The sequence below is a fragment of the Chiloscyllium plagiosum genome, unplaced genomic scaffold (genome assembly GCF_037043375.1).
Source record: "Chiloscyllium plagiosum isolate Xiang-an unplaced genomic scaffold, Cpla_swu_hap1 HiC_scaffold_4, whole genome shotgun sequence".
Classification (NCBI taxonomy): Eukaryota; Metazoa; Chordata; class Chondrichthyes; order Orectolobiformes; family Hemiscylliidae; genus Chiloscyllium; species Chiloscyllium plagiosum.
In genome coordinates this window covers 58805139-58820381 of record NW_028270142.1, presented here as the reverse complement: position 1 = coordinate 58820381, position 15243 = coordinate 58805139, and the positions used below count along the sequence as shown (strand labels likewise).

Here is a 15243-nt window from a genome sequence, read left to right as displayed (position 1 = left end):
CCTTGAAAATTATGCACCATTTTTGATGGGAAACAAGGCTTCAAAAGTACTTTCACTCAAATTCAGGAAAGAAACTTAGCTAGTAGCAAATTATTTGGAGCAATTGATATTGCATGTTTTCTGAATTGGTACAAACACAGCTCCAAAAGCTATTCACAATAAAAAAGGGATTGTTTGTCCTGCAGCTTTCCAGAACACCTCACCTCAAACAGTGAACGTTCTTGACTTTTTCTTCATATAGCATGAAAGCTTTATCAATTATGACAATCCAGCTGAAGTGCTGAAAGGGCACGGTACTTCATTTATTTCACTATTTGGAGAATGTCCTACTGTCCAAATGCAGCTTGAGAATTTCTTCAAAATCCCACATTTTTACTTACCTGCTTGAGGATCTGCCTGTTTGGTGCACTTGGGATGCGATGAAACAGACAAGGCCTTGAAGAGCAAAACAGTGAAACACAGCATTTTTCTATTGCATTGTTGATAATTTATTTTGAACCTTAGAATGAAGTGATTTTTTCAACAGTGGCTGTCATTTTCCAGTGATGAAATTTAGAGCCCATCAAGGCTGGGATTTTTAAAATGGATAAGGTCAACTCTGCGTTATCTAATGCCATGTTAATGGCTGCAACATATGAATAAAACAATTTCATGAAAAAGCAACCACAGAAGTGATCATTTTTAACTGCTGTATTTCAGGTTTCAGACAATGTAACTGGAAGTCAAGCCAATCTATTTTGTCTACAATCCATCACTGATAATTTGATGTGATGTAGTGCCTTATCCAGAGTTATTGAATGCAAATAGCTAGCCAATCTGTATTGTTCTTTACCTTCGAGACAGTTTGGTATTTATGTAATTGAACTTAACATTTTTCAATAAACGTGATACCTAAAAGTGAAACTAACTACACTGAAAATTCAGGTGACCAACAATTATTACAGAAAGATTGCAAACGATGTTAAGTATTACTTGCAGAACAATGCCTTATATTGAGTGGTAAATGTATTTATTACCTCCAATCTTTAATAAGCTCAACTAGTTGGTTCTGACAGTTCAGTTCTAGTGCGACCTCACATTATAAGAAAGTTATGCAATAGCGGCATCATTTATACTAATGGGGCCAATACCATGTTATAGCCAATATATATAAGGAAAGTTTGCATTCTATAAATAACTGTCTAAATTCTTCAATAGCGTTAAAGCCAATTCATGTTGAAGAAACATGCGTTATAGCAGAACTGACAGTACTCTGTACTTTGCTTTTGGCATGATACTCAATTAATGTAACAAACCAAAATGAAGCTATATAATTTTATTGGAAATCAAAACAGGGACAATAAGATCATAGAAAGTTTGTTGCAATTTTACATTTATTAACTACAGAACAAAGCACATATTTTACACATCCTAAACATTTTACACATCAAGTCAAATTGCTCTGGTTATTCTGTTAACTGGGCAAAAAACCTCAAAGACATCTATAAGAATATCTGTATAAAAATTGTGAACATGTAAACTGTTTAAGCAGGGAACCCAGCGATAGGTTTCCATCTCTTCCGAGTCATCCATTTTGTTGCATATTTTATTGTTGGTTTGTGTGGGATGGGGATGATGGGGTGGGGGAGGAAGGAAGAAGGAGAAAGTAAAAAGTTACATCAACTTGCAGGCTTCATTTCAGATGGTTAAAATGTTAATTTTTCCACATGACCACTTGTAGTTATTCTAGCTGATTTCTGCCTGGTCCCGATTAACTATTTCAAGTTTTTGAGTTAAAATTTAACCAAAAAAATTAGAAGAAACAAAGCAGGATTGTTCCACTGGTTGTCTTCCATGTTGGAATACAAACCAGACATGCGATTGAACAGAACTGCAAAATTCAGTAACTTAAGCACTGATGCCAGACAAACTTGCAGCTGGAAAGCCTTCTTCTTGGTTTAGCTGAAAACAGGAAGGCACACAAGAGAAGTTCTTCACAGATGTTTCCAAGGTTAAACCAACTTCCTGCATCCAATACCTGAGACAAATCATAATCCATTAGAGATGAACATCGAAAAGGCATCTAACTTTTCACCTACTTCTGACAGATCAATTGGTTATTATTGAAGCCACTATTTTTTTCATGGCTTCACTAAATTTTGGAGACTTACCAATCATTGATTGACATCACACAGTAAACAGGCAGCCTCTCGAGCTCACTAAAAGCACACTGCTCCAATGTGTACGCTCCCATGTTTTCAAAGATGACCCAATCACCAACACTTAGTTCAGGTAGGAGACAGTGTTCCACAACTTGATCAAGCCCATCACAGGATGGTCCCCATAGGCTACTAGCAAACACAGGCTCTCCTGAATTAGGCTTCTATAGTGAAAGAAAGGAAAATGACTTATCAGCTACATTGGACCATCAGAGTTTCACAGCCAAAGACACAATAGAGCTACAAAGATGGTCTGAGGTTTCAAATAGACAGTAATCTGTAAACAAAAAACATTTTTGGCTTCAGAAAAATTGAGATGGCAGCTTGAGTTATTTTTCAGTTCCAAACAGAGAAGACCTTGCCTGAGAAATACAATTTTGAAAGACATGCTTATTGTAACAACTGCACTAATTATGAGCTCTGACTTTGTCAAGTTGACATACAAAAATCATACTGAGTGGATCTAAATGCTTAAAATGTATCTAACAAATTCTCTCAACATAAAATCAATAGATTTGAATTTACAATGTAATTCCTGTTCCTAGCATCCGCAATATAATAATCTCACCTTGTGAAGAATTGGAATGGCATTCACAGTGCCATATAAGCTGTTTGCAAAAGAGCCATAAACACCATCACTTATGTAATATATGAAGAATGGTTCATCGTCCACCGAGGAGACAACCACTAAAAGGGATAAGGAAATAATTATTTTCAGAATTAGGCTCCTGGCCATTGTTGTTTAATTATACAAAATAGCATCACTGAACTTGATGCTCAGTGGATTTGTATACTGCACTTCTGATAAAGTCAAATCAGTTCAGTGTGATGTGTCAAACTTTGTCAAACAATTGAAAGAATCTATGGAAGATGAGTTTTACAGTTTAGAAAAACCTCACCAGCTTTAAAATATACCAGAAACTTTAGAAGTATGCAATATTTTTCATGGAATAAAAGTTAATCCTGAGCAATATTTCAATTTAAACCAGAAATGTTTAAGGCAAGACAGCATTAGTACAAACTAGTAATAGGGAAATTGGAATAAGGCAATCATCCACAGAAATTAATATTTGAGATAAAGTACGGTACTCCAACCCATTTAAGGCAGACTAGACGCTGCTATGAAAGGAATTCTAAGTTGCTACACCAAGATGAACTAAGTTAACAAATAGGCCCCTCCTATTTCCATTAATCATTGAGTGTTTCCATTAGCCAATCCTCTTCCAAATGTGTCAAAAATCCATGGTATAAATTCACCAACAAACATGACAGTCGTGCAGGGAAATTACAATGCAAATTTAGGGGTGTGGGGAAATTCATGGATAGTGATTAGGATTATTCCTTTAGGGGGTATGGTCATTAATAAAACTGTCACAAGGCCAAAACACAAAGTGCTGTTCACATTACATCTAAATGTAGAGAAAACTTCACGTCATTTCAACTGGGAGAAAATCTTTTTTGTTTAATGCCAAAGAACTGAAGGTATTTAAGCTATAATGAAATCCTAAAAATTAGCCATTGAAACAATTGTTGAAAATCAATTCAAGTACAAGTTGTTCTGCTATAAACGTGTGTTTTGTTAATGCGAATTCGCTATAACACAATTGACGACTGGGGACATTTTCTAATTGTACAAACTTTGAAAGTATTGGCTTAATGTGATTCTGATCCCATTAGTTTAAATGGTGCTGCTATTACACAATTTTCTTAAAACACAGGGTTGGAGGAGACTGGAACTACTGCGTTGCAGCAGAATCGACTGTATCCTGCGGAAGACTATTATATGAATGTTCGAATATGGAAATCAACAGCATACTATTCTGTTAATGTAACACAATGAGAATGCTTGGAGTTACCTCCAGACTGATCTTGTGAATCTCTTGCAACAGCTTTCTTGGCTACAATATTAACTGCTAGAGTGAATGCAGAATTCACATAGTAGCTACCAGGTTCAGCAATGATTTTAATGCCACTTTCGGAAGGAAAGTAAATATCAAGGAGTGGATCAATTGCATCACAAACCTAGAATGGGAGACAAACGTGTTACTAAAATACAAACTATATTCATATTTGAATTATACATAAGTAACAGCTATTAAACCCATGAAATAGAAACACTTGAAATAGCTGGCTAAATTTAAGAAGAAACTCATCTACATAGTGAAAACAGAATATTTCAAATAAGTCAAACAGCAAATCAAAATGGTTAAATCACTTTTTCCCAAAAAGATTGTTTTAAAACACCTTGTGAATTGTTCTTAGTCTGAAGGAAAATTCATAAAACGAGATGAATATTTTTGAAAAGACGTGTGGTTGGGATAATCTATTCAGAGCTTTGCTGATGCATTTCTGTAATCAGCCATTGGCAAGTGTGCAAGATTTCTGGTTACATATTCGTGTTCAGCATTTATCATACAAGTATAGCGAAACTCAAGACTCAACAGTATCAGGAAATTACACATGTTGTATTATTCTTTGATATAGCAACATGAATGTTTTGTTTTTACACTTGCAACTGTGGTCTCCCTCCTATAGGAAGAATGTTGTGAAACTTGAAAGGGTTCAGAAAAGATTTGCGAGGATGTTACAGGGTTTGAGCTACAGGGAGAGACTGAATAGGTTGGAGCTATTTTCCCTGGACTGTCAGAGGCTGAGGGGTGACCTTATAGAGGTTTATAAAATCATGAAGGACCTGGGGTGGGGGAGTCCAAATTTAGAGGGCTTAGGTTTAAGGAGAGAGGGGGAAGATATAAAATGGCCTGCAGGGACAATTTTTCCACACAGAGGATGATGCATGTATGGAACAAGCTGCTAGAAAAGGTGGAGGATGTTGAGGGGGATATGGGCCAAATGCTGGAAAATGGGACAAGATTAATTTATGATATCTGGCAGGCATAGACGAGTTGGACAGAAGAGCCCGTTTCCATGCTGTATATCTCCATGACTCTACTAATTAGAACAAAGCCTTGCCATACCTTTTCAAGTTCCAATTCCCCATCTGTTTCAGAAAAACCACCTCCAATGTCAAGGATATTCATGTTGAAACCAAACTCTGCCTAAAATGGAAGAGTAGCAATCAGAGCTTACTTAATTTTGCTTCAAAGCATCTAACTTTGCTATGTAAACTGCATTTCCTGAAAACTAACACATACCACCATTAAGTTAAATGAAGAAAAGAACAAATCTTTCAACACAAAGAAACTGGAAGACATGTTTCAACTCAAGTTGCTCGGAAGGATTAATTGATTTGACTCCGGTTGTGACGATAAAAAGGAGAGAAAGTTTTCAAAACAGATGCTCAGTTGCAAAGAACAGGATTTGAACATGTCACAATATCAGTTATATTCTTACAACATTGTCTTTAATATAGTCAATGTAATTTGACAGATATTTCAATATCTGAGATGGTCCATTAATATATGATTCACAGTAGCAAAACTCAGTAAACCAACCAAATTAGTGAGAGCAGCACCCTCTACTGAATAAATTCAATATTGCAATATAACACACATCCTAACACTGAGCTATTCTCAATTTAATGAAGTTAAGGTACTTACAGCCATATCAAACACACATCGAGCATCAGCCAAAGCGTGTAAATATGCTTCCATATTGCCACTTGAGCTTGGAACATGAAACCTGGCAACGGTATACAAAATAGTACATTATATGATTATGACTGAGATAAGCCTGCAATCATTTAGTAGTCCATAAACATTTGCAAGCCTGCTTTTAAGCTTAATCATAATCAGATTCTTGCATTATGCAAATATAGAATTACAACTTAGTTTTTTCATTCCATTGTCAGCTTACATGTTGCTAGGTTTTTTATACAATGAAACACTAACTTATTTACCTTGAACAACAGCGACTTGGTTCCAGTTTTAAAATGGAATTTATAAAATTACCTAATTAGATTGGCAAACTGCAGATACAGATTCCAAAACAACCAGAAATTGTATGCTCCTAAGGCATATTTCCACGGAGAAGTTGGAATTATTCAGAGCAGGATAAGTTAAAGGGACGTATTCACTAGATTACCGGAATGACTTCATTTGTCTTCTAGAGGGGAGGACAGACTGTGCATGCATGCACTGGAGTTGAGAGAACTGAGGGGCGACTTGTTTAAAGTACACAAGGTCCTCAAAAGCCTCATCAAGGACAGCATGGAAAGGATATTTCCTCTTGTGGGCAAGACCAGAACAGGGAGGGCACTTAAAAAAAAAAAAAATTGAAGGGCTGTCCTTCATGTTCTTTTTTCCCCCTGAGGGTTTGTATGCATTTGGCAATCTCTGCCTCAGGTGGTGGAGGTTTCTTCAAGTTGTTAAAACAAAAAGGTAGACAGATTATTGGTAGGCAACAAAATAAATGATCATGAACAGAAATTCTGGAAAAACTCAAGTCTGGCATCACCTGTGGAGAGAAATCAGGGTTAACATTTCAGGTCCAGTGACCCTGCTTTAGAACTGGTGGGAGATTGGAAAAGGTTGGTATTTATGGAGAAAATGGTGTTTTTATTGGGAGGGTGATGAGGAGGAAGGAAGGAGTAAATGATAGGTGGAGATTGAGCCCAAAGAGAGAAAAACAGTTAGATAGAAGGATGGGTAAAGCTTAGTCTGGGGGAACGAATAGCTGTTGGACTATTAGTAGCTGACAATGGGTTGTGTGGGGTAGTAGCCCATTTAATGACGATGCCTGATGTGTGGACTAGGAGGAAAACATGAGAAATGCCTAAAATTGTTGAACTCTAATTCAAAACACAGATTAGTTGCGATCTTACAGAATGGGTGAGCAAGGTTCAAGGGTTAAATGACTGACTTCTGCTTATAATTTGTATACTTGAGTAATTTTCAATATCTCTACTATAACAAATTTTAAAAGTAAATAAGAATTAGAATCCCTGTGTGGAAACAGGCCCTATCAGCCCAAAAAGTCCACACTAACCCTCCGAAGAGTATCCCACTCAGACCCATTCCCCTACATTTACCCATGACTCATGCACCTAACCTATACATCTTTGGATTGTGGGAGGAAACCGGAGCATCCGGAGGAAACCCATGCAGCCACAGGGAGAATATGCAAACTCCACACAGCCAGTTGCCATAGGCTGGATTTGGACCCCGATACCATGAAGCTGCAGTGCTAAGCACTGAGCCACCTTGCCACTCCACTATTCCCACTGATGGGTGAGTCAGTAACCAGGAGGGAAAAAAAATACAAGATTAGAACCATGTGCCAGCTCACTGTTTGATATTTGTAGCAAGTGCCTCCAATACGCAAGTGATTAGTACAAACACACTAATTACTAATATAAAAATGGTATTGGTGCAAACCAAAGTACCCTCTAATATTTTTTATTTGAGGGCAAAAGACAATTTTAATTGTGCTGCCTCCTTTTTTTTTTATTTTTACATTGCGTTGAAAGCATTTAAAGAGCCTGTGCAAGGACCTTTGAGTTGCTGAGGCACCAGGGAAACCTAGTGCTGACACTGAAACCATGCAGCTCACCATCTCCCACAACCAAAGCAAATATTGTTAAATAAAGCCTCTAGAATCTACCTCAAAACTTTGACTTATAGTTTTAAAATGGGTGTGATAATGTGGAAGCAACAATAACTTCCTTGAAGTTATTAATATTGATTGTCGCTATTTTTATAGGTCCCCTACTTCGAGAGTCCATGAACTGTTTGATCACGAAGTTTTAAAACCTTTGTGCATTAAGCAAACAAACCCAAAGAATTCCATAGGCTCTGAAAATCCATATAATTATCTATTTTCCGGCTTCATGCCTGGTTCCATAAACTTTGCTCCCACTTTAAAACATATTTTGGAAGGGCTTGAATGTGTAGAAAATGGCATTCAGAATTAAACAACATACCGAGACATGTTTCTAAGTATTTTTCAACTAGATTCCCAGAAGAGGATTTTTTTTCTTCTCTCAGATGATAGTGAATCTGAAATTCTTCACTGCACAAGGCTGTTGAGGCAGGGTCTAAGTAAATTCAAGGCTTAGACAGATATTTAATCAATAGGGAAATTGAGGGTTATGGGATAAAGGAGACTTGAGGATTATCAGATCACCAATGATCTAGTCAAATGGCAAGTTTAATGGACAGGAAGCAAATAATTGGTATAAATGGTGCATTCTCACATTTGCAGGCTGATAGTGGACTGTTGCAAGAAAAATGCTGAGGCCTCAGCTATTTACATTCTATATTAATGACTTGAACGAGAAACAGGAGTAATGTATCTTAGTTTGCAGACATCACAAAGGTAGTTTAAACAAATGCTGTTAGGAGGACAGAGAGAAGCTGCAAAGAGATAGATTAAGTGACCAGACAAGATGGCAGAGTATAATATGGGCGAGTGTGAAGTTATGCATCTCTGTACAGAAACAGAAGTGGGACATTTTGTGAAAGGCATGAGACACCTAACTGTTGATGTTCAAAGACACCTGGGTACGCTCGTACAAGGAACAAAAATTAGCATACAGGCACTTGGGAAAGCAAATGGCATGCTGGTCTTTATTGGAAAAGTTTTGGAGTAAAGAATAAAAATGCCCCACAAAAATTGCAAAGCGCTTTGGGCAACCCACAGTTGGATTGCTAGGTGCAGATTTGGTATCCATACTTCAGCAAGGACATAACTGAATTGTACAGGGTGGAGTGAAGGTTCACTATGTTCGTCCTTGGGTTGACAGCATTGGTTTTAATGAGAGGATGAGTTAAATTGGATCAATATTCTTTAGTGTTTACAAGAATTGAAGATGATCAGATTGAAGCATTCAAGATGATGAAGGGACTTGACAAGTTAGATAACTAACATTGTTTCTGCTGAATGAGGAATCTGAATCATGAGGGCGGAGTCTCAGAATAAGGAGACAATCATTTAAGATGGAGAAATTTCTTCAAAGGATTGTACACATTTGGAATTCTCTAGCCCCAAGAACTGCAGATACTCTAGCACTTACTGTACTTCTGGAAGAGACAGATTTTGGTCTTTCAAGAAATCAAGGATATGGAGAACAGATAAAAAAATGTGGAGTTCAGGTCCAAGATCTGCTAGTATTGCAAAACTTAATGATGGAGTTGACTCAATTGATGTATGGTTTACTCCTGCTCTTTTCTCTTGGAGTTCTGTCGCAAGCTAATTGGGAAAAGATTGAAAAAGATGTGAATACTTTGTGACCTCATTTGTTTAGAATGAAGGATGGTGAGCAGCTTCAATACTTTAAAGCAGGATTTGGACTATACTTGAAGGAAAACAAAATGCAGAAAAATTCAAAGAATCAGTACAGACACAATGGATTGAATGGACTCATTTGTCCAGTGTGCCTCTTTAAAAATAGACAAAAACTAAAAAGGAAAAATAAATTGCTACCTGAGCAGCGAAGAATCACGATAAAAATTCCAAATAAACAGTTGCTAATTGAATCTCTAGAACTGGTTAATTACTTTAGGGATCATTTCTATAGATGTTTTTCTCCCCAAAGAGCATCTGCAATCTGTCCCCAAAGATCATGCCCAACTGGTTTACACTTAATTGCTGACAAAATCTTCCACCTTCTATATTCTAACAACTACTATATATAAAGGACGCACTGCCAAATAATGCTAGGCTTGAAAAATATAGTTAAATTAATAATGTGGTCACATTCCATTTATGTTTCACAGTACAATTCTCCAAGTATAATTAAGCTTCACTACTGACTAGCTCGATACCCTCACCCCCTCCCTCATCCACCCTAAATCATGTTAAGGAAAAACAAGTAAAAACAAGTAAAGTATTTTACTTTACATACTAACCAAAGACAAACATTTTACCGTGAGAGAAAAATCACAGCATAAGCCTTAAAAGGTTAGTTTACAGAAATCTACAGTATTACACTCTTGCAGTTGCCTGTGTAAGGAAAATAAGTTTAACTACATATTCCTATGTATCATTAGGAAGCAAAACTGTACATTGTAAATAGTCGTAAGGTTATGTAGTATCTATACGCCTTCCACACTTGGGTTGCAATATCATTTTAGTTTATCTTGTATTTTGCCAAAATGTGGTCACATACCAAATCAAAATTACATGCTCATTTTTGACCAATGGCATTCTCAAACCAGATATTAAGAGGTTTGTGAATGGGCCAAGGACAGCACATTTCATTCCTGCTGGCAATTATTTGGCTTCCACTTTGTATTTTTTCCCAGTCTCAAGCTGCATTATTTTTGAGTGAAGTCATTGCCACACAACCAAGCTTTTGTTTTAAAGACAAGGGATATCCAATCTCTTAAGCAAGAAATGGAGTGGGTGGACAATAATGCAATGCTTTTTATACAAAAATAAAAATATTTCTTTCATAGAAGAAGTGAATAACAATATTGAAAGTGGCATAAACAAAGCAAGAGTGCTCTAACGTAAATGTCACAACATATAGAAGTGCCTGCAAATACAAATACAGTTCCAGGAAGCTGCTTTACTCAGAAGCTTCAGCTTTTTCATGCTCCTGGACTAACAAAAAAAGGTAACCATTTGAGAGAACAACTGTTCCCAGTTTCCCATCTTCAGAGATTCATAGAAAATAGAAATCAGAAAGAGAACTGTAGAACTGTTCAAAAGACACTCCTTGTATCCCCTTTCTTCAACATATTGCTGATACAATTTCTCAGATTTGAATTACCCCAAAAAGGTTGGATTACTGGTGAGTAACAGAAAAGAGACACTAGAATCTTTACACCAGCTAAATAATAACATTGCCTACTCAGCAAATTACACAGATCATAAAAATACATGTCTGTGCGAAATTTTTATAGTAAAAGTTTGTATAGCTTTAACTCAGAAAACATTAACATATTGCTTAGTTTCATAATATCCCAGTCATTTCATATTATTGAAACAAAAATTTAATACTCCTTACCTGACACCAACCACCTGAACCCCTAGTTCTTTTGCAGATTCCAACAGGTGTCTACAGTCCTTCAAAGTAGCTCCAAACTTCAGATTCATCTCATTTTCTTCACATGAATCAGCAATTGCAATGTCTATCAAGAGCCTAAAAGAGGAAGATGATTGGGGCACAGTTGGTTTACATCATCACCACATGTGCAGCTTGAAGACTGTCAGTAGCATGAAGATTATGATGGCAGGGGCTCCCACTTCCAAGCTCGGAACATGAACCTAAATAAAAACAAATCCTGCACAGGAGAGAAAACTGGTGATTAGGGCCTAGATGTGTAGCTACATATGTTGCAAAGGACATGAGAGGGGGAGAAATGCAGCAAGCCAAGACTCAATTGTTTCATCAAATGAGTTGACTAGGTGCTGTAACAAAAGTCAATTTAAGAGCACTGAACACTAACAAAACAATTGTTTCAATTAGAAAATGCTCAGTGTAACTGTTTCTGGTTAAGACAAACCACTTTGTTAATAATACAACATATGCTGACCTAATCATTTCAATGCCCCCTGCTCATCAGCTGAAGTGGTGTGACAACAGGTCAGTTGGGTCTTAAAAGTTTAACCAGATATTCTATACCTAACAACCACGTACATGCCTTTTGGAAGGTAGAATTTTATGAATACCTAATATGGAGATGACTGAAGCTTCCAGATTTTCCAATGACAAAATAGCAATGTCAATGGATATTGCACAGGCTCAACATTTAGAATGGGTCTAATTGCTCTATTTCAGCATATGCTATGCCTTAAAGAGAAGAAACCAACTAGCTTTCTTTTCTACACTTTTTAATAGCAAATAATGGATCTTCACAAAAAAATGCTACTGTAACAGAAAATTTGCAAGTTCACATCTCACCCAAGATTGTTTTTGTTAGTTTCGGAGTATAATTATTTTACAGTATTACAACGCACATCAAATTTTCAGTATTACCTAGCAACTCACTGTCCAATTCTGAAACATTTATCAGCTATGAGCAGGCCATAGTTACAAATAGTTTTACTAAGAAGTGTCAAGGACATTCAGTGAAACTGCATAACTTTATAACGCAGCTAGTTTTGAATATCACAAGGCAGATTGAACACCACTAATATAATTATCAAATTCAAAAATCTTTTTCCAATAACTGGCAAAAAGGTTTTTGATTATCCTTGACCTTTTGATGACAGACTAGAGATTCCTTTAAGGAATTGGAAAGTGCTGGAAAAATTCAGCCGTTCTTGTAGTCGGTGGAGAAAGATACAGAATTAACATTTCGAGTCCCAATTATAACTTCTCCAGAAATGGAAGACTTTGATCCAAACAAGAGGAAAATTGGACTCAAAACGTCAAGCCTGATTCTCTCTATGATCCAATAGAATTTTAATCCATTTACTATGCCATTCCACCTAGCCTGCATATCTTTGGACTGTGGGAGGAAGCCGGAGTTTTGTGGTAACCCAGCAAAACCCACACAAACATGGGGAGAATGTACAAACTCCACACAGTTGCTCAAGGTTAGAATTGAACGCCATCCCACTAGTTGTAAGGCAGCAGTGCTAACCACTGTGGAGTTCTGCTGAGCTTCACCAGTGGTTTTGGTTTACATTTCGGATTTCCAGCATTCGCAGTTTCCAAAGTCGACCTGAAATGAACATTCACTGCTCAAGCAGGTACGTGGGTGACTCTAGATACTCCAAATGATTTGGTATATGCCACTCCCCCAGGACAATCTAAGTATTCAATACTTCTTTCTGTCCATGAAAGAGGCAGTGTACAATCCAATTTCTGGACCAGATTTTATCTTCCTTTGTACTGATTCACATATGATATTTGTATGCCCTTGGGGTGAACATTTCATTCTATGAAAACGATTGTATTAAAGATAGCTTACATGACATTTCTAATGAATTCCATTCCATTGCAATAGTGCTGTGCCTAAAGGTAGTCCTTGCTCACTGTCTTACTGATGCATTATTTCCTTGACAGTTTTACGTTCAATTGTAATATAATTAACTTTTCCTATTGTTTGTTATTAATAATACTTCCAAGTAGTTCAGCAGATCAAAGCACTTTTGTCACTTTTACCAATCCTGGAAAACGTGCTAGTCTAATGGCAATAAAAGGCAGAGAACAATAACTGCTGATAAAGATTTTAAAATCAGTTTAAAAACTCATTTTAACTAAATCTGGATTGTCATAGCAAACAGTATTTCTAAATAGTATTAAAATGAACACTAGCTAGGTCTTTCTTTTTTTTAAAAAAGAAGTCTTTTAAATTAACATTCAGTACTTTTGACCTTAAAAATACAGAATTTACAGGAAAGGTGAATCAACTTCAGATGAATATTAACATTTAGACAAATTCTGCACAAAATGATACCAATGGTTAAAAAACTAGTATTGTAAAAGGTGTTTATACGTAATAAATCAAATTCTTTTAATTAAACTACAGTGCACATGATTGATAAACCACCAATAAAAACGGATGAATTTTTTCTCAATACACTGGTCTTTGAGAGCAATTTTATTTTGCAAATTATAGCTTAGAAACCAAATGTTTGAGATGTTCGCATTTGGATTATTTTCTTATGGGCAGTTTAGATTCAAAAACACAAGATCAGCCTAACTGTATAACCACAACCATGGAATCTAGACTCTACAGTGCAGCAATAACAGTTACTTACTGGCACCCAAGCAATTGAATCGATTCAATTAAACTTATAGTATCAATAAGTGATAAACAGCAACAGATTGCTGCTCAGTCTGAGATTCAAATGGTGACTCTCCTAATTGAGAAGATCACTTCTGAAGTGTTTTTTGTGGCATGAACATTCTATTTTTCTGTTTCAACAGTTGGAAAACAATACTTCTTGCACCTAAGTAATTATTTTAAACAGTGCTTTAACATGCAAGCTGTGTAAATGTCCCATGCAGGAATTAAGATATTAGAATTGTTGACACAAAAATTGCTTTGAGAAGTTTTTCATGTAACAGACAGTTCGAATTTTGATCTGCACCACAGTACTGAACTTTACAGGAGTATGCAGAAACATCAATGGCTCCACATCCTCAACTCACTGATTAATTTCTGTTGTAGTATTGGTCCAGTTATGTTTATATCAACTCCAGTTTTTTAATGATGCCAAATCATTCAGATCAAAATATAGGCAAAGGAAGTAGATCATTGTAACCAATCCTATACACTAAGGAGACTGTACATTAGGTTAGGTTGTCTATTGGGCAAATATATTACCCATTATCCTACACTGAGCTCAAAAGTTACACTAGCTTCAGAATGTGGCATTCGAGAGAAGGCAAACGGCCTTCATTGTAAGGGGAACTGAGAATTAAAAGAAGGAGTTCTTGCAAAAGTTATGCAGCGCTTTGGTAAAACAATACTTAGAAAGCTGTGCACATCACAGTCTTTATATTTAAGGAAGGTCATACTTGCATTGGAAGCCAGTAGCGAGTAGGTTACCAGATTGCTTTCTGGCATGAGGGGCTTATTCTACCCAACTGAATCTACATCGAGAAGTTTAGAAGAATAAAAGGTGAGCTAATTGAAATGTTAATTTCTGAAGGTCCTGGACAAGGTAAACAATTAGTTCACTGGCTAGGGAATCTAGAATGTAAGGGCATTTCAGAATAAAGGAAGTTCATTTATGACCGAGAACAGTAGAAATAGTGGAGCCCGAAGATCAATCAGAATCCTATAGAATGGCAGAGCAAGCTTAACAGACTGCGTGGTCTATCACTATCCATCTTGATACTATTCAAAGCTTGTCTTTAAGTTTTTCCATAACTGAAATGGCCATTGACTGAGATGGTTAATGTTCTACTTTCTGTAGATACTGATGTTTCAAGCACTTTCTGTTCTAATTTCATATTTTCATCATCAGGATGTATTTTGCTTTTGTACTGCATTAGATGGTTCAGGTTTTCTGTCTAGTCAGGCACGAGGCATCGATTATTTTTACTACTGACTAATAACCATGAAAGTATGCCAATTATAAAACCAACTGCAGTGTGATATCTGGTTCATTCTTCAGCTTTCCTTCATTAACATGAAATGGTTGGTCACCCTATCTAATAACATTTGTATTTATGCAAAGTGTA

The 15243-nt window shown here is 36.5% G+C and overlaps 1 protein-coding gene across 1 annotated transcript in view; it reads right to left on the bottom strand.

The window, feature by feature from the left end:
• Window positions 1-1300: 1300 nt before the first annotated feature.
• LOC122549163 (antizyme inhibitor 1-like) overlaps window positions 1301-15243 on the bottom strand; it is a 38615-nt gene continuing 24672 nt past the window's right edge. Inside the window, exons 6-12 of the mRNA XM_043688523.2 lie at window positions 11107-11241; window positions 5756-5837; window positions 5174-5254; window positions 4055-4220; window positions 2767-2885; window positions 2151-2362; window positions 1301-2017 (exon numbers count right to left, since the gene is read on the bottom strand). Coding sequence (XP_043544458.1) covers window positions 1888-2017; window positions 2151-2362; window positions 2767-2885; window positions 4055-4220; window positions 5174-5254; window positions 5756-5837; window positions 11107-11241 — 925 coding nt within the window. The 3' untranslated portion in view covers window positions 1301-1887. The remainder of the gene's footprint in view (window positions 2018-2150; window positions 2363-2766; window positions 2886-4054; window positions 4221-5173; window positions 5255-5755; window positions 5838-11106; window positions 11242-15243) is intronic.